The 24,058-nt window shown below is 45.4% G+C and overlaps 1 protein-coding gene across 2 annotated transcripts in view; it reads left to right on the top strand.

The window, feature by feature from the left end:
• The window catches only part of ADAR (adenosine deaminase RNA specific), a 338,180-nt gene that overhangs the window by 17,364 nt on the left and 296,758 nt on the right, over window positions 1-24,058 (top strand). For both annotated transcript variants that reach the window (XM_069652057.1, XM_069652051.1), the window contains exons 2-4: window positions 11,778-13,207; window positions 14,734-14,926; window positions 18,643-18,776. In XM_069652057.1, coding sequence (XP_069508158.1) covers window positions 12,567-13,207; window positions 14,734-14,926; window positions 18,643-18,776 — 968 coding nt within the window. In that variant the 5' untranslated portion in view covers window positions 11,778-12,566. The remainder of the gene's footprint in view (window positions 1-11,777; window positions 13,208-14,733; window positions 14,927-18,642; window positions 18,777-24,058) is intronic.

The following is a 24,058-nucleotide window of genomic DNA, read 5'->3' as shown; positions in this document are numbered from 1 at the left end:
CATAGTAATTTCTCCTATGTGCTCTTGTGATGTCACTTTTTCATGCGGTCACGCCCATGACAGTGAGGCGTCATGAATGCCAGGAAAAAATGCTTTGAATTCTGATATTCGATATTCTTCCATGCCTAATCTGGTGATGGTTTCCTCTTTTGTGGAAACTACATTTTTGGTTTGCGATGTAGCCTGTTAAACTGACCTGTTAAACTGAAAACACCAGGCTCTACCAATCACGCTTTTGATCTTGACATGGCTTCTTTGGTTTGAAGTCGTTCACTAGTCCGACTTCTCAATATTTCTACGAGTGTTGCTGCAGAGTGAATTTGATCGATTGTACCTCATTGCCTCTGCCCAGTCCAGAGGTTGATATCTCTGACCCCCCCCCCTTAAAACATACAGGGTTCTTAAGTTCCATATGGTGTGCCACCATCCCACTATGGTTATCAAAGTTTTTCAGACCCTGATGTTTTTTTACTCTGGCCATTTACCCAGTTGTGGCTGGAGAGCTTCAGAATTTGTGTGGTTGCACAGCAGTCGCATACTGATCATTCACCTAGATTGTCGTCCGGCATTGCCCTTATCTATGTTGTAACTTTTAGATAACATTCAGAATGCTTTGCCTGATGCAGCTCCACTTGTGCTGTCTCAGTGTTGTGTCACCAGAGGAGAGATGACACCAGTCCAGTTTATTCTCCAAGGGACAGTCACTGAAGCTACAATGTTTATTAATCACAGGGAGCTGAATGATTGCCGTCCCAACCTTCCTCCAGCACTGGTAGAACATGCCTCCCTTCGCCAGGGGTAAAATAATCTGCCCCCTAACGGATATAACAATCCAAGTGGCCCACCCACATTTTTCTTCATACTGCCTCCAAAGCTGCACCAGGCAAACCTAAGCATTCAGCTGTGAACCATTACAGCTGTAAATCAGCACATGGTTTATATTTGAATCGTTTTGTGATGGAACGCTATCTTGATTTTGGTTTAACCTGTAAACCTAGGGTGCAACAGATCAGCATCTAAAACATTCCACACACAGCTAAAATCGTGCATATAACCATCTAAGAGATCCAATGTTTTTAACCTAAATGACTGATCTAACAATTTTTCTGAGAGGTACTACAGTAACCGTTGTCACTTAAGGAATGAGCACATTCATATACTGCAGAAACATAAGGGTTTTCTATACGTTCATGCCCACGTGGCCATGGTGAATCAAGAACCCGGGAGAATAATGCCAAAGCTCAGTTTACATTTTTTTTTTATCAATTAGCTCTTGGATTTCATAACCTTAATGCTTTGTTGGGTTAGCTTGCAGACTTTTTTTTTTCTCGCTAGATGGTTCTAGCCAGCACCTGTTTTTCTAGTAGGAATTTTAACAAGAGTGAACTCTTCCAAAGGTAGTCAATGTAGACCATCTAATGTTGGATTTTTATTTGGAGGCCATGTTGAAAATACTAACCAGGTGGTCTTTGGAATTAAGGAAAGTCTCCCTTTTTTAAAAAAATCTGAATTCATTGGAACCGCTTGGAGCTTCTGAGCATGAGATCAAGTTGAGATGGACCCAAAGTAGCCCAGTGACCTAGTACCTTCTGATAATATTGGGTGGAAAGAGCATGGTCCTTAACCAATTCTACTACCCCACTTCTTCCCCTCCACCCCCAGTCCATATACATAGTCTAAATGTAACACAAAATGGAGAGCCCCTAAGTAAACATAGTTCCATGGACAGTCTAATGGCAAGGATGTTATTGGAGATTGTTTGTACCTGGGCACATTCTTTTCCCATTGTTTAGAGCATCTCTTGTCTGCATATTGATTGACTTATCGTTTCAGGGAACTATGGAAGGCATGGAGAATGCATCAAAATAAATACTGAAGTGGTCAATCCTTGAGATTCAAATACATTGTGCGCCATGTATCTCGGTGTGGACCGCTGGGCAATTTTGCTGCCTGCATACTGGGGGGGGGGGGTAAGTGCCCCCTTTATCCTATTGCATTTAACTTTTTTTGTAAAAATGCAGCGCTCCGGTGTGCTCTAGTCCCACTCTGCATTCCCTTACCGCTTCCGTGGTGTGCCTGGTCCTCCTCCCTTCCCACCACCCTATGATTGGCCTGAGGCCATTTTTATGACCCCTACTCTGGGTAGCCTCTGCCCGGGCGGGTAGCCCCTTGGCTAAGGTCCACAAGGCAAAGGGCAGCTCCCAAAGGAACTCCAGTCCATGTTTGCCAGGGAAGCCTGCTGCAGTTAATGGCAGCGTCTGATATGTGGTCTGGATGGGAGGACAGCCATTACTGTAGTCCAGTAAAGCCCTGCCACTCTTTACCTACTATAACATAAATAATTTCTGTCAGTCTGTCATCTCGCATGTAGCACGTCTGTGTTAGTGAACCATATCTCGCATTTAGCCCATTTTTGCTAGCAGGACATGGGGAACACATCACCCCTTGAGGAACCGGAGGGTGATAATTGCTGCACACCAAAATGTATGCCAGGGGAAGATGTATGGGCCACAGTTGGTCAGAACAGCGGGGGTAGGAAAGATACTGCTACTAAACCTACGAAAAAAAACTGTCCCCGTCACCCCCTGCTTCTGCATACACCTTCTCAAACCTCTGAACTAAACACAACCATACCTCTACAGCACAACAAACCGCAAATACTTCACACCACCACGCCGAAACAAAGCACACATGGCCTTGCACAGCACCACATGGTGGCTACCAACAGAAAATCAACTGAAAACCGCACCTATGCTTGGTGAACGGAGTCACTGAACTGAAGCTGCCAACAGCACATCACAGCGCTCTTGTGCTTCTTAAAAAATGTCCCCCCTGCTTCGTCCTAATAATTTACTTGGATCTGCTAGTGCCAAGAGGCCATGCAGGCGGCAACAGTGCATGGTATAAGAACCTTTAACATAACATATATATTGGTCTAAATTTTTAGCTGGGTCTGCCGTGTAAGAAAAATTTAAGCAAAATTGTCAATTAAGGATAAGGCTTTTGGTTCCCAATAAGTAACCCTATTTTTGGTGCATTATGCATAAAATATCCGCTTTACTGTGTACTCTGAACTACATGTCCATTTATGGTCAAAATTATGGCCTCATTCATTTTCGATGTATTGGGTACATTTCACCTAAAAGAAATGTCAAGTGCACAAAATGCTTTTTGACTTGGTCAGGTGTTGAACAAAGGTATTATGGGCATTGGGAGTACTTTTAAATCATGAAAATATAGTGCTTTGCATTTAGAAATTTGAACTGGGCATAATTAATTCAAACAAATTGAAACCTGCAGTGAAAGTAATTGTCAGTGACTGGGCGTAATGGGTCAGGCTGTCGCTGGGATTTCTTGAATTGGAATGGACGCTCCTGGGTGTGGCTACCGAGGTTTAGCTGGGTAGCAGTGGGCTGCCAGAAGAAAAGCCAACGGGGAAATCATCAGCATCCTGTTCTTGAAGGACCAGGACATTGAATGCAAGGGTGTCTGGTCGGCAAGCTCCCAGTGGGAAGGTGCAAGTAAAGTGTCTGAAGAAGGAAGCGGAGGGAACAGTGGAGGCCAAATTTCAGGCAGGATGGCACTGAATGGAGGTAGAAAGGGGGCGGGCAGGGAGATATGGGCTATACTTGTGGTGAGCACAAGGGCAATGCCTACTGGTGGCAAAGGAATACCTGGGCATTGCAACACAATTTGCATGTTTCTTAATACATGAAAGGGCCACACATGTAAACGTTACCTTATTGGTGTGGTGAGGTCGCCTTCTTGATGAGGCATCAGTAACCATTGGTGGCAGCCACATTGTTTGTGTACTTGGGTGTTTGCTGAATCTAGTGTGATTTATTTGCATTTTTTTTTAAAGCGCTCATACAGCCCAGGGGCATCGAGGCGTTGTTACAGTAATACGTTTTAGTTGCCTATTTATAACGCGCTTAATACCGGGAATCGAACCAGCGTTGCTTCGTGTCTTGTTTCCAAGGCGTGCACGTTGCCGCTCAGCTATCCTCCCGGGATTTGCAAGCAACAGAGCTAAAATTTTGTTAAATGCCCCAAAGAGACCATGGTCTCCCCATCAAGCAACCTAATCCTACTGCCCCTGTGCCCAAGTGACTTCAATGGATGTAGACGGTGGAACCTCTGCACTAAACTGAGGCGTGAGGCTATATTTCATCAGTATCGTGCTCATACATAGGTGTTTCAGAGCGCGACTAGGCAAGGGAGGGGAACGGGGGAGAACAACAATCTTACTAGGCCCAGTGACATTGAGAACGTGTATGGGAAAGGGAAAAAGTGCATGGGAGTGGGAGAGTGGAAAGTGCGGAGGAGAGCAGATGAATAATAGAAAATGGCTGCAATAAACAGTGGTAGTGCAGCCAGCAAGTACTGTTTAAGGCAGCAGACTGGGTAAGTCTGATGAAATGCAGAAAAAAGAAAATGGGGTTGTGGGGGGCTGTATGGGTACAGATACAGTCCCTGTTCAAGGGGTGGCCATGAGACAGTGCAGGAGGGTGGCCGTGTCAGCAGGTACCTGGGGACAGAGGGTGGCCAGGTGCACAGTGCCAAGAGTAGATCAACAGGGGAGAAGGGCAGCGAAGGCAGAAGCAAAGAGGAAGGTCTTGAGGTGCTTCCAGAACTGGAGATGGTTCTCAAGTTTTAGTGGCAGGGAGGCTGTCCCAGATGGAGGCCCCAGCAGAAGATTATCTACCCCCAGCTTGTTTCTTTGAAAAACAATTGACCTGGAGGGAATTACAGGTAGAGGAGCAGAGAGCTCGAGAGGGGAGGTATTTGCGGAGGGATAGCTGACGGTTTTTTGGACCCATGCCTCAGAAAGCCTTGTGTACAATAGGGTTTTGAATTTAATACTCACATCCACTGGGAGCCACTGGAGATTTCAGAGCTGGAGAGATACGATGCCAGGGCTTGAGGCCGAGGACAAGTCTCGCAGTCATGTTCTGGATAAGTTGCAGTGGGTAGAGAGTAGAGGCAGGTAGATTTAGAAAGAGGCTGTTAGAATAGTCCAACCTAGAGAGTACCAGAGCTTGTGAGACGGTGAGCTTCTGAGGGAAGGAGAGGAGGGGCAGAGTACCTCTGAGGAGGTGCAGTAGGAAGTTTTGACTTTTTAGAGACCTCAAAGATGACTCTGAGGTTCTTGGCCTCGCAGCTAGGGGTAGGAGGAGGGCCAAGGCCGGCCAGATAGGGAAAAGGATTGAGATGGTGTGCCAATGAGGAGGATCTCAGTCTTGCTGGCATTCGGACAAAGATCATTGGCGGCACACCAATCTTGGATGGCAGTTAAGCAATCGGAGATGAGAGAGGGAGAGAAGGTGGCCGAGGGCAACTGGAAAATGAGTCCGTGTTTCACTGGAAATTTGAGCAGAAAATGGCAATGCAGTGGGTGAGAATTGCCAGGTATTGGTTGAAGAGCCAGGGTGAGAGGTTAGACCCCTGGGAAACCCCACAGGTAGTGAGGAAGATAGGTGATAGGAAGGACCCCAGTTGGACCTGGGAGGGTCGATAAGAGAGGAAAGCGGTCAGCCAGGCCAGAGCCTGATCAGCGATACCCGGGTTATCACAAAGACGGTTGAGCAGAATGGTGTGGTTGACCGTGTCAAAGGCAGAAGAGCGATCAAGAAGGATGAGGACAGAGGGAATGTTAGTCCAGGTTGGAGAGCTGATCTTCACGGATGTTCAGGAGAGCAGTTTCCATGCTTCTGGCTGCTCTGAAGCCAGACCGGTGGTCATGGAAACAGCCAACTGAATCTCAATGAAGGTTTAACTGAGATGGCCAGCTTTTCCAGGAGTTTGCCCAGAAAGGGGGTAATGGAAATTGGGCGATAGTTAGCCAGACAGGCAGGATCAGCTGTGGGTTTCTTGAGAAGAGTATGCACAAGGGAGTGCTTCAGAGGGGAGGGATAGGATTCTGAGGCAAAGGAGTGGTTGCAAAAATTGGCAAAGGCCGGAGCAAGGGTGTCAATGTGGTCCTTGATGGTTTTAGAGGGATGATGATGAACCTGTTTTGATGAGGCTTTCAAAGATCGGATTTGTCTAGCAACCTCGTCAGGGGATGAAATGGGAAAGGCAGGGAAGGACGGTGCGGGGGGTGGGGAGGTCTGCAGGCACAGACTGAGGGAATAGGCGGGGCAGGGGAGAAGAGGGTGTCCTGGCTTTTTGAGATAAAGCGAGGCAAGGGCATTGCAGAGAGCCTGGGAGGCAAGAGGGGTGGAGACTGGTGCAGGGTTGGCAAGCTCCTTGCGAATTTTAGAGTTCGGCCGAGTTGTTAGATGCCGCAGAGAGACACAGGCTTGAATGTGGGCTCTCTTCTTGGTGCGGACAGTCTGTATTGCCTTTGGAGCAGGCGACAGGCTGGTTTGTCAGGATGAGCAAGAAGCCCTCCATTTCCTCTCAGCTGCCCTACACTTACATTTAAGTGTAGCTAGGTCGGAGTCATACCAAGAATTGCACTTGGCTTTGGACTTCAAGCAGATCCTCATGACTGGGGCAAGAGCATCCGATGGAAGAGTAGAGAAGGGAGTGCTCACTCCAGGAGAGAGGAGTGGTCAGAGGGATGGAGAGGGGGAGGCCAGGGGAGATCAAGACATTGTGTTTCCTGCATTGTGCGTCGGGCCAGAGGGGAGGATGGAGGGAGAGGGAATTGCAGAGATGAGGGACAGGGAGAATTGAGGTCACCAGGGAGGAGTTGAGTGATTGAGGCCAGGAGGGAGGAGAGATTCTCTCATTCGGAGAGAAGAGGTGATCTGCTCAGGCGGCAGGTAGAGAGTAGCAGCAGTAAGAGTGGCTAGGAGAGATTTAGAGCCTGCAGACAAGGCATTCAAAAGAGTAAATCTGTGGGAGTGATGGTGGCAGGAAGAAAGATCAGGGCTACGCCCCCTCCAGGTTGAGTGGATCTGGGTGCGGAGAGGATCATGTAGCCATCAGGGAGTAGTGTCGAAGCTTGTGACGGAGCTGGCCGTGAACCATGTCTCCGTAAGACCAGAGCGAGAGTTGAGTGGCAAGATCCAGAAGGTTGCCGGCCTTAAAGAACTTCCGGGCAGAGGTACGCCCTGCGGAGGTGGTGTTGGTTTCCCAAGTTATTTTGTGAGGTCCACACCCCTTCCAGTTTACTAGGCGATGCAGCCATCCCATGTAATAGACCTGAGCCACCTCCTATTCAGGAGTTCTGTTCCATCGGGCAGGACCTAGTGCAGCCCTGGAACGGCCAAGAAAAGGGTTGTCCTGATGTATTTTTAGATATCAAATAAGTTCCACGCGCTTGTCAAACAGTTTATTCAGTGTGTTCAATAATGACCCTGTTGGGTTAATGATAAAAATTGAAGTTGCCTTAATATCAATCTGGTAATGAATGCAATGATTGTCAATCAAAGCTATGCTATTTTATTCATTGATCAATACTGCGATTGCCAACACGTGTTTCAACCAACTTTGGTCTATTTCAAGGCACAGTATCTGTGAAATTGCAGCTTATTGCTCCTGAATATAGACAATTGGTCAATAACGTTTGTCATATTTTTAATTTGTTTTGCCTATTCATCTTGTCAATTCTGCATGTCTAGATTGATGGCTCAAATGCGCTCCGTACGACTGCGAAGTGTAAGTCACCACAGTGAAATCCGTATTGCCTGTCTTAGTGAATGCACTGGCTGAGGTTAGCATAAACCGCGTGCAGCTGCGAGAAATTCCAAATCACCACGGTTAGATCTGTATTGCCGTCTGTATGTTAACGCCTGCATCCATCTAGCATTATAATGTGGTAACCTCGGACAAGTGCATTTACTAAGACCAGCAATACAGATGGGTGACATGGAAAACTCGCAGTCGTTTGGAACGCATATAAGCTATGCAGAATTAACAAGATGAATAGGCAAAACGGATGAGAAATTGTCTATATTCGGGAGCAATAATCTGCATTTCACTACCTTGGACCAGATACTGCGCCTATAAAAAGACCAAAGTTGGTCGCAACACACGTTGGCAATCACAGTATTGATCAATGAATAAAATATTCCAAGACAACCCTAATTTTGATTGATATCAAGGCAACTTAAGTGTTGATTAACCCAACAGTGTCTTTACTGAACATATTTTGTTTTTGACAAGCTGTTGGTCGAAGGACAATGCATGATAGTTTGACTAGAGAGGTCGGCAGTACACAAAGGTGTGATGGCCTTCATATAGTTGAAGGTGCTACATTTGATGGAGTCATGCAGCATGATGGTGTGAGTATGGTCTGTAGTATCCAAAACCTGTTGTAACTGAAGACCGGCACATGGGTATTGTTCAAGGGTTTGGTTTAGTCGGTTTGCTTGTTGGTGATAACCAGAGGAGTCATTGCTGTATCCCTTAAGCCCTACAGAGATGTTCCCAAAACAGGGATATATGCTGAGATCCTCTATGGGATATTTTGGAGTGTGTAAATTAAAGATACTATGCGGAAAACTGGCAATTTCTGGAGTGGAAGGTAGGCGTGGTAGGTGAGTAAAATTGGCCAGTTTGGTGGGTCCACAGTGACCACAGTCCTGTCTGGCTAAAGGGAAAGTACGGCTGAAGGAGTTCAAAGAAACTCCCCCAATGAAAGCCTGTGCAGTACTTTGATGCAGGAGGGAACGTTTGTGGATATCAGTGATCCTAGTTGCCCACCAAAAGTGCCAACTGTAAGATCTGTAACCATAGGCCAGGCTAGGTTCATATAAACAAATGCCTGTACTGTTTTTTTTCCTCCTGGGTGGTTGCCTAATGGACCCTTTGTAGTAGGGAAGATGCAGAGCATATAAAGGTCATCGGCCAAGATTTTCTCTGGATAAAGGTAGGTTTTGCACGATTTTCCTAACTCAATTCTCGATTGTGATGGGAGTATCTGCTTCAATTAGTGTAGCATCTGTATTGCGCCATGGTCCTGGTACACTCCAATGTGTGCTGTCGCGGTTTGTTGTACAGTATTGGGACCCAAAGATGAGGTGCCTTGTGTCAATTTATAGGATTGACCTCAGCCAGGAAAAAAACAAGTTATTGGGGAAAGTGGGCTTCCTTGATTAAATCAAAGCCTGTCTGTGGGTTATTGCAGACTATAAAGCATGCTTGAGTTGCATCTGGGCTTAAAATGATCACTAGCATTGTTATGTCATTGATTGACTCTTGGCGTGTAAGAATTGCCTTGCTCTGTATGTTAAGAATTGATGCCTAGTAGCTTGCAACTTAATCTTTCCCCCTGGGTGTATGTTTGGTAATGGGCCCTAAAACCAAGGGTTGACATCCACACCTTTTGATCGTTTGGGGCCCACTGATTGACTACTTGGGTAACTCCTTAGTCTTGGCCCATTGAGCATCCACAAATCTTCCCACTGCCCCACAATCACTAGGGCTGGTACCCTCCACGTTTTTGATCAGAGTGAGATGGAAACTAGGAGAACCACAGTGTATGTTGGATCTTCCTACATGTTCATTCTGTGGAGCGTGTCTACTGGTTTCTTTCTGGCCCTTAGTACCTTTTTAGATCAACAAGCAAGTGCCAATGGACATTTTCAGACAAGATTTTTAGATGCACGAGTCGCATGTTACGGCATCGGGCTAGTTTCTTTGACCAGGGGCCCCCAGCAGTTCCATTCTGCGTGGGTTTGCTTCAGACTCAGCAGCTGGAGGGCAAAGAACAAGAGAAAATTACAAGGCCTGGGAAGAGCGGTTCCTCTTCGTTCTGATTGCCACTCATTCAACTGGTATTCTAATTAAATTGCGAAGTTAGTTCCAAGGAGCAGCGGGTCTAGGTACTCGAGCCTGCTCATCCTTAATCTCTTGATTCAAACCTCAGCGAAGTGTAATCCAAGCCTCTTTATGTGATGCAGTCTTGTACAAGTGACGTAAAATAGAATGTCCAAAGTACCTTGATAGAATCTAGCCGTATTTCCTGGGCACTATAAAATAATTGAGGGTGACCAAACATGGCCTGAAGGCCGTCCACAAACACGCAACAGTCCTCCAATAAAGGGCTATTAGCCTTCACCAAGGGAGTGGCCCAGGCCAGAGCACTGCTTGATAGATGAACTGAAAACCAACCTTGGGGCAGTGACCGGAAAACTGGTTCTTTAATTTCATCGTACGGGACTCAAAGAATTACTTCACTTTTTGGTGGTTCATCAAACTTCAGAAGGCTAGTGCTCGCAACCAAAGTTCTAGGATTCAGGCATCCTGTCTCGTTGTCCAAGGGTGGTGTTTTCTACTTTTTTAAAGCTTGCACTTCTGTGGCAAGTGCCTGTATGGCAGCGACCAGTTTATGTACTTGTGCTCAGAGAGGCACAGCTTCACCTCACTGATGAGGCCAACCAGGCCGAAACACATGTATGTGGTTGCTGTTGGTACTCTTAAGAGAGGAATTGCCATAGCATTTCGGTGCTGGACTGCCCATGTGGGTGGGACAAAGGCTAATAAATGGATATTCCCATCTGTGAAAGGTACAGTGAGCAAAAAGTGTGTGCTACAAACTCATCTCAGAACAGGTCATGCCATGTCCTTTCTGGAGAGGAGCGCCTGCCACCTTTTTTAAACAGTAGGTGCTTGTTCTGTACTCTCGACTTCTTTCAGGCGTCTCAGTATGTCGGCGATAGCACTCGCGTATCTGGTCTGATTTCTTGAAGTGGAATGGGCGGTCAATCTTGTAGCCACGATGCACCCAGGTAGGTGTCTGTGGGCTCCCAGAGGAAAGGCCAATCTAGAAACGCTGAATGGGACGAAAACCTTCTGGGGAACTAGGACATGGAGATGCTGTTCTGTAGAGCAAGGCGGTCTGATCAGCAAGTTCCCAATTGGGAGTTGCTGGAGCCAAAAGGAGAACTGGTATAAATGGTGGTCGCATCTTGCTGAGGTCATTGATTTGCAATTGCGGCAGCCATCTTTGTACATGTGTCCATGCATGCCGAATCCAGTGACAAAGCCAAGGATTGTCGATTTCACCCAAGGTGGCCAAAGTTTCCCTGCTATGCATGGTACGTTAATTGATGTCTATTTCGTACAAACCCTATATTTAACAGCAATGGGAGTGGCCTGTAAAGTGTTAATGCCACCTTAATAAACGTACTGGTAACCAGTTTAGATTTGCACTCATGTTGTTTTGGTGAGCCTGACAATGAGGGGATGGGTAGGGTAGGTAGTGCTTACGAGGAGAAAGAACTTAAGCGATTGGTCTGTGTGTACATATGTTCTGTGCTGCCAGTGGTTAGCCCAAGGTTTAGATGTGCTGTCCATGGTTACAACCTGGTACACCGCAAACCAGTGTCGTAAACGCAGCGCTTTCAAAACCCTCCTTTTGGGGTCAGTTATGTTCAAGGCACAGACTGTTCAGTTCAGAATAAGTCGTATATAATTTAAAAGTTCAAACTACTCCAGTTTAACATTTCAAGTATTTTGAATGGAAGTCTGGTTTCTCCTGCTAGAGTGTATGTTGTGGAAACCCCTTGAGATGGCGGTTAGCCCTGCTTAATTGTATTGCAACCTTCTGATCACTCTTGTGTGATATTGAGTTAGCAAGGTCAGTGAGCCTTGGATCAGTCGGATTGGTCTCTTTATTTATCCTTTGCAGGCCTCTGCAGAATGGTGAGTGGCAGGCAGAGTAAATCTGCCCCTCTTCTGCCTGCCCTATGCACGGCAGTTGTATTCTGGCTCTGAGCAATGCACAAAAGTGTGGGTCATGGTAGAGGCTCCCACGTGGTGAAAATAAAGCATAACTACATTGTCAATCGGAATATGACCAGTTTCCTCCCCTTGTTCCACAGGGATTTAATTGTGAAGCATTTAAAGCACAACAAAGAGATTTCCTCACACAACGCAGCTCAGACTTCCAAATCAATCAAGCGCCAGTGTGGAAGCCTGTGACTGTTTGTAACACGAGACCCCCCAGACAGGCAGTGGCGTATCAAGGAAAACCGTCCACTGACTCGAAGTGGCTAGCTTACAACAACCAGCAGAGGGGGAGCAGCATAGCCATACATTACAATCCTCCGAAATCTTGCAGCAATCCAGGATCAAGAACATACAGCAACCAGCGGTCACAAACTCGCTATTCTGCCGGCAGTTTGTCCGAGAACCAGTGGCGCCCCAACACAGGATTTGAGCAAATATCTCAAGGTCTTCAAAACCTGTCCCTCAAGGGTGATCATGAAAAAGAGATCTTGAATATTTTGCAGCAACTTGCCAGAGGTCAGTCTCTCTCAGCTCTAGCTATTGCACGGCAACTTAAAATCAAAAAGAAGGAAGCTAATCATTATATCTACAAGCTGTACAACAAAGGGAAGCTGCGGTTGGAAGGCACATCCCCCCCGCTTTGGAGCATTGGCGATTTTGCTGTAGAAAGGTCCCAGGTCATTCAGGAGAACTTGAGAGAGATCAGCGGAAATACCACCTCTCCATACAAGGGTCTTTCTCATAGCTGCTGTTACGAATTTGTAGGAGGGGCTTTACATCAGGGGGTGGTGCCGAACACCAACTGCAGCAACCCTTCTACGTACGAAGAAAGTTCAACAGATAGTTCTTCAGTCAACTCAGAAGAGCTTGAGTCTTCCACGATGGTTGTAAGCAAGGAGAAAATCTGTGAATATTTGTTTGGTGTTGAGCAGTCGACTGCTGTAAGCATTGCAAAGAATATTGGGCTCTCAAAAGCCAAAGATGTGAATATCACCCTTTTTCAACTGGAGAAACAGGGTGACATCTGTAGAGAGGCCACGTCTCCGCCCAAATGGTCCCTTACAGAAAAGAAGCGTGATAGGATGTTGCTTAAGAGAAAGGCCCATGAAGTGCTTGTAGCTGAGACTGTGAAGGAAGGGGTGGATAACCTTACAGAAGAATCTGAGAACTGTGACCCAGGCATGGCAATAGATGATTTGAATGGAGTAAAGAAAGTAGTGGTTAAAAATGATGGGTTGAATAGCAAGGCCTCAGAGTCTGATGCTGAGCCCCCCAATAAGCGGATGAAGGAAGAACTCACTGACAATTTGAATGGCAGTTTTATTACAGATGACATTGCTGAAGGACTGGGCAAAAAAGCAGAATTTCCAATTGAGACTGAGCCGTCATTGACTCCACTAGAGAAACTATTGCAGTGCATCGAAAAGAACCCAGTGAGCGGTCTACTGGAGTACACACAGTTCAGGTCTCTGCATTGCGAGTTCATCCTACTTCAGCAGACTGGACCATCTCATGACCCAAGGTAAGGTATCTGTGGCTTAAATCTTCGGGGTAATGTAACTTTCTGGGAGAGCGACCACTGAACTAGTTGTTTACCAGACGAGCAGTTTATTGGCTATTCACATTCTCTGCATGGCTCCGGCCTGGCACGTACCAGCCTTTTTATCTGCGCATAGACCTAGTAGTTAATTGATACTTGTTGCAAAGGAGTTAAACGTATGGTATTTTGCTGTGCTTATGCCTGACTTGGTCGGTCCAGATTTGATTGTATTTTTTGATTGCCTGGATAGGATAGTATTTTGAAGGTCTGCTTTTGTCATTCTTACAGCATAAGATTACATTCCCAACACCAGTATGAAAGGTGTGGTTCATAAGGAATTATTTTGTGAGAACACTTTGATGGGCTCATGATTACTTTGAAATACCCGTTCTTATTTCAATGTCTAGTATTTTGGATTCGAGGCATGTGGTCTCTGTCTGATCTCCGTCAGGATTGTGTGGTATGTTCACCTTCACCCAGTTGGCATAGTTTGGTGTGTAGTGTCCATTTGTCATAGGTCCTGCTGATATTGATGGTGTGCTTCCTAGTGCCTGTGAATTTTTTTTATTTTTTTTTTGTGGCTTGGAGTAAATGTTTTGGAGAGTAATGCTGTATACAATGATTACTTCACAAGCCCATTCCTCCTTTGTATGGGGCGGTCTGTCTGTGCTGCGCAGGTGCTTGGCTAATTTGTGGTTCCGATTCATTGTGGGGGAGGAAAGGGTTTGCAGTGATGGCTTTCCTGTTTGGATTGCAATTTTTCCTGCATGGGCAAGTGATGTGATCTGTGCTTTCGTGGGCAATTGCTCTCAGGTGCTTGATGCAAAGTTAATTTAAAGTTTAGTGTCCTAGATTTATTGCCTCTGTGGATGATTGTATGTTGCATTGCCATGCCTGCTTTGCGTTATAGGTTTGTTCCCTATTAAAATGGTTGTACCTGGGCATTTTTCTTCTCCTGAGATTTATTCAGTATATTGTACTTTCTGATCTAGTGTGATTAATGGCATCTCTTTATGCATATTTTAGCATTAGATCTGTTGCTGGGCCCAATTGTACATACTGGTTCCTATTTGTGTTGGATGCCTAGCTTGAAATATTTAATGCTTAGGTGCGACTAAGCCCAGACTGTTGTTTTCTCTAGGGAAGGGAGGCTGCAACATGTGGCTCTCCAGATGTTTTTGACTAAGACTATGTTGATTCCTCATTGTCTCTGCTGGCTAGTTATAATGGGAGTTGTAGTGCAAAACATTCTAGAAAAGATGGTAGGCCTCTGGTCCAAGCTATTGTGTGCATGCTCCTTTCCTTCAGTGTGTTGGTTTTGGGAATTTGGTTATTTTTTTTTTGTAGATTTGTCCTTGATGCGTAGTTTGCTTGGCAGGTGAAGGACATGACACATTGGATGCAACTTCAGGGTTTGAGGAGCATTATGTATCAAGAGTCTGCCTGAAGGGTTTGTTTTAGCATTTTGATGCCTGGCCATAACTGAAAAGCTGTTTTTTGTTTTGAAGATTTAAACTACAAGCTGTAGTGGATGGAAGGCAGTTTCCTGCTGTTGTTGCCACAACTAAAAAGTTGGCGAAAAAGGATGCAGCCACTGCAGCTTTGAACATCTTGCTGCGCGAGTTACGGGGTGAGGAGGTGGCAGATGTGGCAGAGGAGGTGGCAGAGGAGGTTCCGACTAAAATGGATTCGACTGAGATGGTAAGCAAGCGGCCTGTGGTTGGTTAATTTCAAAAATTCCCTTTTTGTGAATGAACTGTTTTGAATTGATCTTGTGTAAGATCTCACCCCTTTGCTCCTGGACATGGCAAACCTGGCTCCTGTGTGCCTCTGGTTGTGAAGATAATCCACCAACCCCATGCCTTGCCACCATCACCATCCTGACTTGTGATGGCCTCACTTCTTTCTCCCTTGGGTATTTTTGTCTGTGCTGACACCAAAGTGTTCAGAAAATTGTATTGCAGGTTTAGAATTCCTTTACATTTTTCAGTTTTGTTATCACGAGAGCAGTGGCGGAACATAGTGAGGTGAGGGCCATGGAGGCAGGTTGCAGCACATGTAAATCTCAATTCCTATTCTGCAAGATTTTGTTTAACTTTTCTCCACTTACGGGGGGTACCTTATTTCAATGTTAAATTTCACAGGTGGCCGACCCCATTTCTGTTTACTGTCCTGCCCCTTTTTATTAGTCCTGCCCCTTGGTTTTCAATTTAATAGAATTTACTTTTTATATACATTTGACAACCCCAATTTTGATACGTTTAATAGTCTAAAAATAACCCTATACCGTTTAGCATGTCATAGTTGATTTTATTGGCCTTTTAGCACGGGAGAACATAGAAATCACTGCAAACGTATCTTTGCTTCCCTCTCCACCCCAATATACATCCTCCCCTTACACTAAGACAAAAATGCTGCATTTCAATAGGAGACACCACCCCTTCACCAAGGAGCTGTAATCATAACCCCATTTAATCTCAATCATGCTTTAATTAAATATCCCTGCTCCCTCGCCCTTACCCCCCGCCCCCCCAGCTTAATCTGTCAATATTCCCAAAAGCCATTGTGTCCTATGTCAGTCTGGGCTGTCTCAGGTGTGACGGGCCAAAACTATTGCAAACTTGATGGGTGGCTTCCCCAAGCACTGCCCCCCCCGTGTCACTAGTGCATCGTCCTCCCATCTAGAGAGTAAGGGACCCCACTCATGCCTAAACGAGTCCGCTTCATGAACCACAGCTGTTCCATCACCGTCAGTTTGTTCCCACTCCAATGGACATTTGTCCTTCCATCTCTGGGCTACCGCTACTCCCCCTGCCCTTAACATCACTGCGAGCAGTCTGGGGAGCCTATGTTCCCCCTTCTCCATCGGTATCCCCAATAGTATCTGCAGCGATTCGAAGGACAGTTGAGCTCCCGTTATGTCGTTAATCCAGCTAAGGACTTTTCCCCACTACTGGATCACTTTAGGGCAGTGCCACCACCTGAGTGACCCCACATCCGCAGGCAACACAGGGACTCCCCTTAACATTCTCAACAACTTAACAGGATCTCTATTGCAGCCATGCAACACTTCATAATTCTGATCATAGAGGTGAATAGATTCCTGTGGAAGTTGTTCTATAGTTTCTTGCCCACACTTCATCAGCTATGCCCCCTGCTAACACCTCCCAGTACCCCTTAAACGTATTTCTCATTGTTGGATCCGTTGAAACCAATGCTTTGTACAGCTTAGACAATCTTTCCTTGTTTGCGAGGAATCAGAACCTTCTCAAAGGGAGTCCAGTACCTCAAAATATCCACCCCCCATGACGGGTCCATTAGGATACCCCTGATCCTTGGAGTCAGATGGGATCACTTCGGCCCCAATGCCTCTTGCAGCTTGCTTCTCAAAAAGGATCCCTCGTTAAACTGCCTTACCGTTTCAAGACCCCTTCGGCCCACTGCTTGGAAAATCTCACTCTGGGGGGGGGGTTGTGCTCTTTATCAAACTTTTATAAAATTGGTTATACATTTTATTTATATTATAAACGGATAACATCATGACTGCCCCACCAAAAACCCCATCATTTTGATTTTGCATTATATGCAAAGTGTGGTTCCCAGTGTCAAAACGACCTATTGGCTTTGACAATCTGTCATTGCAGGAAATGCGGTCATTTTAGCAACAACCGGACATTTGAGTTCGCTTTATGCGCAAAGTGTCTACACCAACCCCACACAGAAAGCCAAGCTATTGGCTTTGGCAATACATGTTTCTTTCAAATTAAACTGCCTGCGCAATAAAATACACATCTACAGACCCCCAACAATCAAGTTCCTTAAGGATTGTTCCATGCTGGCTCCTCCTGGTGTGCGGTGGTCCACACCCCTGCCTCAAGAACCTCCTTCACTTAAAATGGAATGGTGCTCTCAACGCCTTACCCAGTAAGGACTGGGCAATCGTGTCAGCTGTATGGGATTCCCAGATTCTGCATTTCAATGTACAGTGTGATCTTGTGCAAAATCCCCTTATCTCCAGGGTATTGCCGTTCTGCCAATAGCGCTGCCTTTTGTGTAGGGCTGGTGAAGACACTGTGCATAAAGGGAACTCCAATGCCTAGTTGGTGTTAAAATGCTGGTGCATTTCCTGCAATGACTAGCATCATCAAAGTCAATAGCTCTGGCTTTTGTGTTTGCACTGGGAAGCACACTTTGTGTATGAAGAAAAAAACAAATGATGGTGTTATTTTTGGCTGCCAATTTATATCCAATTTATAGCGACGTTTGTTGCAGCTTGATAAAGTAAGCGGACTACAGGGTTATTTTTAGACCTCCTGACAGACGTTTGATGGCTTATCTGTACTACATATCTTATATCCAATGTCGAACGTTTATATAAAAGGTATGACAATTGTATCAATGTGGGGTTCACTAAAAAATGGGGTTCATAAAATTGATATAAACATTATTGGGGTTATCAACTGTCGTTTTTTCAAAGGGGTGGGGCTAACTGAAAAGGGGCTGGGTTAAGACCATAAATTAGGGGTTGGGGCGCAGGTGCCACCAGGTACCACCTTGTACTACTGGCGTCTCCAGCAGATCTGCTTTTTGTCTGGATACTAGATATTTGAGTTTAAATGAGGCCCTTTTGCCTCCATAGTCTGTCGTTTTGGTTGGGGTGCACTGGTTAGTCCCTATGGCTACCAGTGCAGGGATTGTCGATCCGATGTTTACACCCCAAGCATTTGATTAGTCTAGGGACAGTGTCCCTTAAGGAAATGTTAAAGTAACTACTGAACCGGTTAGTGGCAGTGAACCAGTACCATATAATCAAAATGGCGGCTGATTGTTGGCGCGATCATAAGTGCATGCCCTCATTTAGCAATTAACCATCAGGGGGGATGAAGGCAGCCAACAAAGAGGTAATCAAGATCTGGATTCCTAGGGAGTGGTTTGAGTGTACTGTTTGAAACAGGGTCTTGGGATTGTCTGGACCTGATCCACATTTGAACCTGGATATGCCATGTTGCTGGGCATTCTGTGAGGTTGCAGGCTGTTACAGATTAGGCATCCCCCACCTGTTTGAATGTCCAATGGAAATGGGTGCACTTGTTTGTTCTTTTTAAAAGGCTTGTGAGATTACTCTGAAATGATCTTGTCACTTTATCTGCCTTAGTGCACAGGCCTAGGACTAACACTTGATTCTAAAGTGGTTGGTTACCCATTTTGGTGTTAACTGTAGATGCACATTTTGTGTTTTTGTTTCTTTAAACCAGTAGTGAGTTTAACTTGAAGCTTTCTTGTTATTAACAAATGGTAGACTAAGCCTGCTAGCACCTTTGTTGGTGAAAGTCCCAGTTGCAGACTAGGTCATGCTATTTCTGGTGTCGGTTTCAAAGTAGTTTTATTACAATGCATGGCTTTTTTTCCCCAAACAGCCAGTGCCCACCCCTCCGACAGCCCTTCCCACTGGAAAGAACCCGGTCAGTGTTCTAATGGAGTTTGCACAGAAGATGGGGAAAACTTGTGAATTCCAGTTGCTCTCGCAAGATGGACCAGCACACGACCCCAGGTTGGTCACATTGTCATACCTTCTGCCATGCTTTGTTCTTGTAACCTTCTGATTAGGGGAGAAACAGCAAAAAGGTTTGGTATCAGTGTTTTCAGGGCACACTATGCAAGCTTTGAGGCCGTATAACACTAACTGGATAGTTCTGGTTAATGAAGTGGTTGGGTGAGACCTTTAACTAGGAATCTTTACAGATTCTCAATTAGACAAGAGTTTTGTTGATGTCTAGTGATTGTTGCAGATTTCAACTTTCACAAATGTAGGCTGAAAAATAGGTAGTGTTTACTTTGCACTACCAGGGGAAGCTCTGGGTAGAGTTGATTCTTTCATCCAACAAAGTCCTTGCTGCTGTGGGGGCGAAGTGCATGCAAGCTGTTGTATGGTAAGGGCGACTGGCACAGGGAATCTTGTGTGCAGGGATTTTGGTTCAGAGGGTTCTCCTCACTCGCCTCCGTTATGAATACAATAAGCAATGGGTTGACATTATGTATTTGAATCAGGAGAACACATGGACAACTCTGAAGCCAACATAGGACCATTTGTATCCCATTTTCTTTCTATGTCCTATGAAAGCAATGAAGCGGGGGCTCCACTTGTTAATCCATCTGCCTGTAAAGCACTAGGCTTACAGACCCCACACAAGCCAATATTATTGCAAGTTACCAAAGGAAAAAACTTTAGAGACTAACTGTACTTTCAATGCACATGCTTCTTTGCAACATAATTTCAACGAAAGTGTATAAAATGTACCTTTTTAATCTAATTGTACACAATTTCTGTACTTTTGTTATTTTTTGGGGGCTTGTGTTGGCTATGGCTAAAACAAAGAAACCTACATTTTAACAAACTATGTAGGACACTACAATACACAATTTGAATCGACGTAGGCTTTTGGCAATCCATGAATGACCAGTGCAGACTGATCAGTTCTGTTCCATGATATTTACTTTTCAAACATTATAAAAACGGTCAACCAACTTAAATAACAAAGACTTAATAACATCCTGAGCAACTTGGGATTCCAAAAGGTTTTCAAAGCTTTCACTTAACCATGGAGCATAGGCGAAGTGTAACGCCAATAAGAATCGTAGGCAAACTAGAGTCTATAACCATCAACACGCCCTACATTACTAAAGACTAACAAAGCACCCACGCTCAACTCCCTTACCTGCACGGACCAATGCTAACCCATACCGGACAATTTGAAATGAATGCACGCCAACAGAGAAAACAGAAGAGGAGGAATCGCAATAGCGCCAAAGTACACATCTGCGCCACAATGACGTAAAGATTGTGAATCCTCCTCGTGAAGATCAAACTCCAAGCCAACGCGCTGTTCCTTCTGCATAGGCCGCCATTTATAACCAGACTTGGCAACGAAACTCGCCAACTCCATCCACTTACCATGAAAACCCATCCGGGGGACTTCACAACCTCTGGTTTGAAAGAAAACCAAACCACAGCAAACTCTCTGCCCTCCTGGAAACACTCCAAGCAAATAGTAAATAGATACACCCACCATGCCGGACACACCTTGGACTCAAATGCAAGGACTGTGCATCCACCCCACTGATGACAATGGTATGGAATGATCATTACCTAATACCATTCTCCATCAAACTTCAAACCCGGAAACACAATATTACACACCACAAGAAAAAGAAACTGGAAAAATATGGACCTGGAATAAAACACTGCTGTGCTGAATCGGACGACTCTGGACTCTGCGGATTAAACGCCACACCTGGATTACTGAGGTCCTAGACCAACTTCCACCAGCAAAACCATAGCAAAAATTGCCAGCAAGGTGGTTCGCTGAAGAGCTGAGAACTAAAACAGGAAAAATACAATCAACCAGACAACATATCAAAGGCAACCCAGAATATACAAATTGGCAGTCCTCAAAGCAAAAAACACTACGCCACAATCCAATCTGCAAACCACCCACAAGTTTTGCAGATCATCAAAGGGATAAATAAAACTACATCCTGCGACAAAGGCGCTATTCCGAGACGAGCAATATGGCGACATCACCAACTACCTTAAAATTGAAGCACTCCACCACACATCGATACAAACCGTGCAATTATAAACACAAGCACAGACACCAAAATCTTTCAAGTTGGCTCACAGGCAGAATAATAGCAGAAGGGACTATTAAGCGTCACGCCTGGTTGCGCCATCTAGTTTTAAACTAGAGACGCAAGATACCCTTATCAACATGCCCGTTGAGCCAAATGTGCTCTTTGGCAAGGCTGTCGTAGATGACCAAAGAAGAATACTCTAGTCATTGGGGCCAACTGACCAATAAACCTACTGGCCAGAGGGGAAACTGGAATTTTCGTTGCTCACGAGGCCAAAATTCAGAGGGGTTCCACTTATTCCTAAAGCCAAGGTACTACCTGGGGCAACAATCGGGGTCCTTCCTCCCAGAATTACCCAAGAGGAGCATATAGATTCTGCAGACACGGAGAGGCAACTCCTCCCAAGGTGGCACTCCACCTCAAAAGCAGTGACTATCTGCTCCAGGTGCCCTCCCATGCCTCTCCAGTAGGAGGGCGCATATCCACCTTCACCCGCGCATGGGAGGCAATCACAGCAGACAGATGGGTGCTGGCCACTGTAACAGTGGATATTCCATAGCGCTCCTCGAGCAACCCAGGAACCACCCCCACGACGAAAGACCCATTCCAAGGAACACCAGCGTATCCTCAAAGTTGCCACGCTTCTACTAAAGGACGCCATCGAAGTCGCCTTGGCCAACCAGGTAAACAAGGGTATTTATTCAACTTCCTAGAAAGATCTAACAATGCTCCCAATATTAGATTTGCGCCCTGCAAACAGATGTCAAGCCCCAAATGTTCCACATGACTATGCTACATTAAATTGAATTTAGAAGTGTGCCCAAGATCCTCTGTGAAAGTTGCATTTAGAAGTGTGCCCAATAGCCACTCTGTGAAAATTGCATTTAGAAGTGTGCCCAATAACCTCGCTGTGAATTTAGTAGTGTTCCCAATAACCACTCTGTGAAAGTTGCATTTAGAAGTGTGCCCAATAACCCCTCTGTGAAATTTAGAGGTGTACCCATTAGCCTCCATGAGAGCTACATCTAGAAGTGTGCCCAATAGCCACTCTGTGAAAATTGCATTTAGAAGTGTGCCCAATAGACATTCTGGAAAGTTGCATTTGAAATGTACCCAATAGACTCCCTGGAAAGTTGCATTTAGAAGTGTGCCCAATAACCCCTCTGTGAAATTTAGTAGTGTTCCCAATAACCACTCGCTGAAAGTTGCATTTAGAAGTGTGCCCAATAACCCTCTGTGAAATTTAGAAGTATACCCATTAGCCTCTGTAAGAGTTACATTTAGAAGTGTTCCCAATAGCCTCGCTGAAAATGGATCTTAATAGTGCGCCCAGTAGCCTCTCTGTGGAAAACTGAATTTAGATATGGGCCCAATATCCTCTGTGAAAGCCGCATTTGAAGTGTGCCCATTAGCCAAGCTGTGAAAGCTGCATTTAGAAGTGCTACCAATAGCATCTGTGAAAGTTGATTATAGAAGTGTATCCAATAGACACTCTGGAAAGTTGCATTTAGAAGTTCGCCCAATAACCTCTCTGGAAAATTGAATTTAAAAATGTGCCCAGTAGACGCCCTGCGAAAATCGCATTTAGAAGTGTACCCAATAACTTCTGCGAGAGTTACACTTAGAAGTGTGCCCAGTAGCCTCGCTGATAAATTGAATTTAGAAATGTTCCCTATAGCCTCTGTATGGAAAATTGTACTTAAAAGTTTGCCTAGTTGCCTCTCTGTGGAAAATAGAACTTAGAAGTTCGCCCAGTACCCTATCTGTGAAAGTTGCATTTAGAAGTTTGCACACTGAAAGAGCATATAACCAGTCATACCACACCCCACGCTTACTCTCTCCTTTACATCACCACTCAACTAGAACACAGAGATACTATGACACCATTCGGTATAACTGTTCTCATACGAACATCCGCCGCTTACTCCACATCATTCTATGTAAACACTGCTGATCTCACACCCTCAGCCAGGCGTTTTCCCCAGGCCTAACGCAGCCACATCCGTTCCGGATTAATCCTGCCAGAACGAACACATTCTCCTGATCTCTCAACCACCACACCTACCGATAAGAATCAGCTATTACACGCGTACCGCACGAGCTGCACACATATCCGGTGCACACACGCACGTTTTTGACTCTCCCTACCCTCTCTACTGATCTGAACTTCGGTTCCCAAGGGCGTTCAACCTACCAGCGCCTTCAGACCATACCAATGGTATATAAGGTGCTATATAAGTGCAGAATAACAGTAACAATACTAAAAGATTAGATGGCAACATTGGATATGTAAAATGCCTATTTTCATATTTCAATGTTTGTGTTTGTATTTATTTTAATTCATATAGTGCTTTAATCCAAAGCGCTTTACAATAGGAACAAGTGAATAAAACTACAACAAGCAATACAGGACAATGACTCTAAACCAGTAAACAGTACAACGAACAATTTACATTTATGATGAGGCTAAGTACTAATAGAGGGACATGAGGTAGTGTGGAGGTGGGTTAGGTGGTGAGAGGAAACAATAGGTGCTAGGGGGAAGGGTGGAAGAGGATTTTAGAGAAGTGCGAAATAAGGGGTAGGAGGTGATGGAGCAGACGGGAAGAGGAAGGTGGTTCCAGTGGAAAGGAGCGAGCAGTTGGAAGGAGCAGAAACGGGAGGGGTAACGGGGTGGAGTAGAGGGGAAGAGATCCGCAGAACGGAGAGAACGAGTATAGAAAGTAAGAAGGGAGGAGAGGTAAAGAGGGGCAAGACCATAGAGGGCTTTGAAGACTAGGCAGAGTAAGTTAAATTTGAGCTGCGAGTGAAATGGGAGCCAGCCCAGTGAGCTAAGAGAAGAGATGGAGTCGTGAGAGGAGGCAGAGGGAGCGAATGGCAGAGTGGTAGACAGATTTGACGGGGGAGAGATGAGATGGGGAGTCCAAAGAGAAGAGTAGAGCAGTAGAAAAGCCTGGAGAAGAGGGAGGAGATAATGAGTTTGGTAGCTTGGAAAGTTAGGAAAGGATGAATTTTACAGATGTTGTAGAGGTGGAAACGGCAAGATCTGGCAGTGAGGGATATGTGAGACAGGTGGGTCAGTGTGCAGACCAAGGTTGCGGGCATGAGAGAAGGGGAATGGAAGGAGGAGCAGACGGAGGAGGAAGTGTTGGCAGGGAAGAAAAGGAGTTCAGTTTTATCTGCATTAAGAGTAAGGAAGTG

This window comes from Ambystoma mexicanum, chromosome 1p (assembly GCF_040938575.1).
Source record: "Ambystoma mexicanum isolate Mex_15411 chromosome 1p, UKY_AmexF1_1, whole genome shotgun sequence".
Lineage (NCBI taxonomy): Eukaryota > Metazoa > Chordata > Amphibia > Caudata > Ambystomatidae > Ambystoma > Ambystoma mexicanum.
Note: the sequence above shows the minus strand (reverse complement) of the source record. Positions and strands in the feature narration are given on the sequence as shown.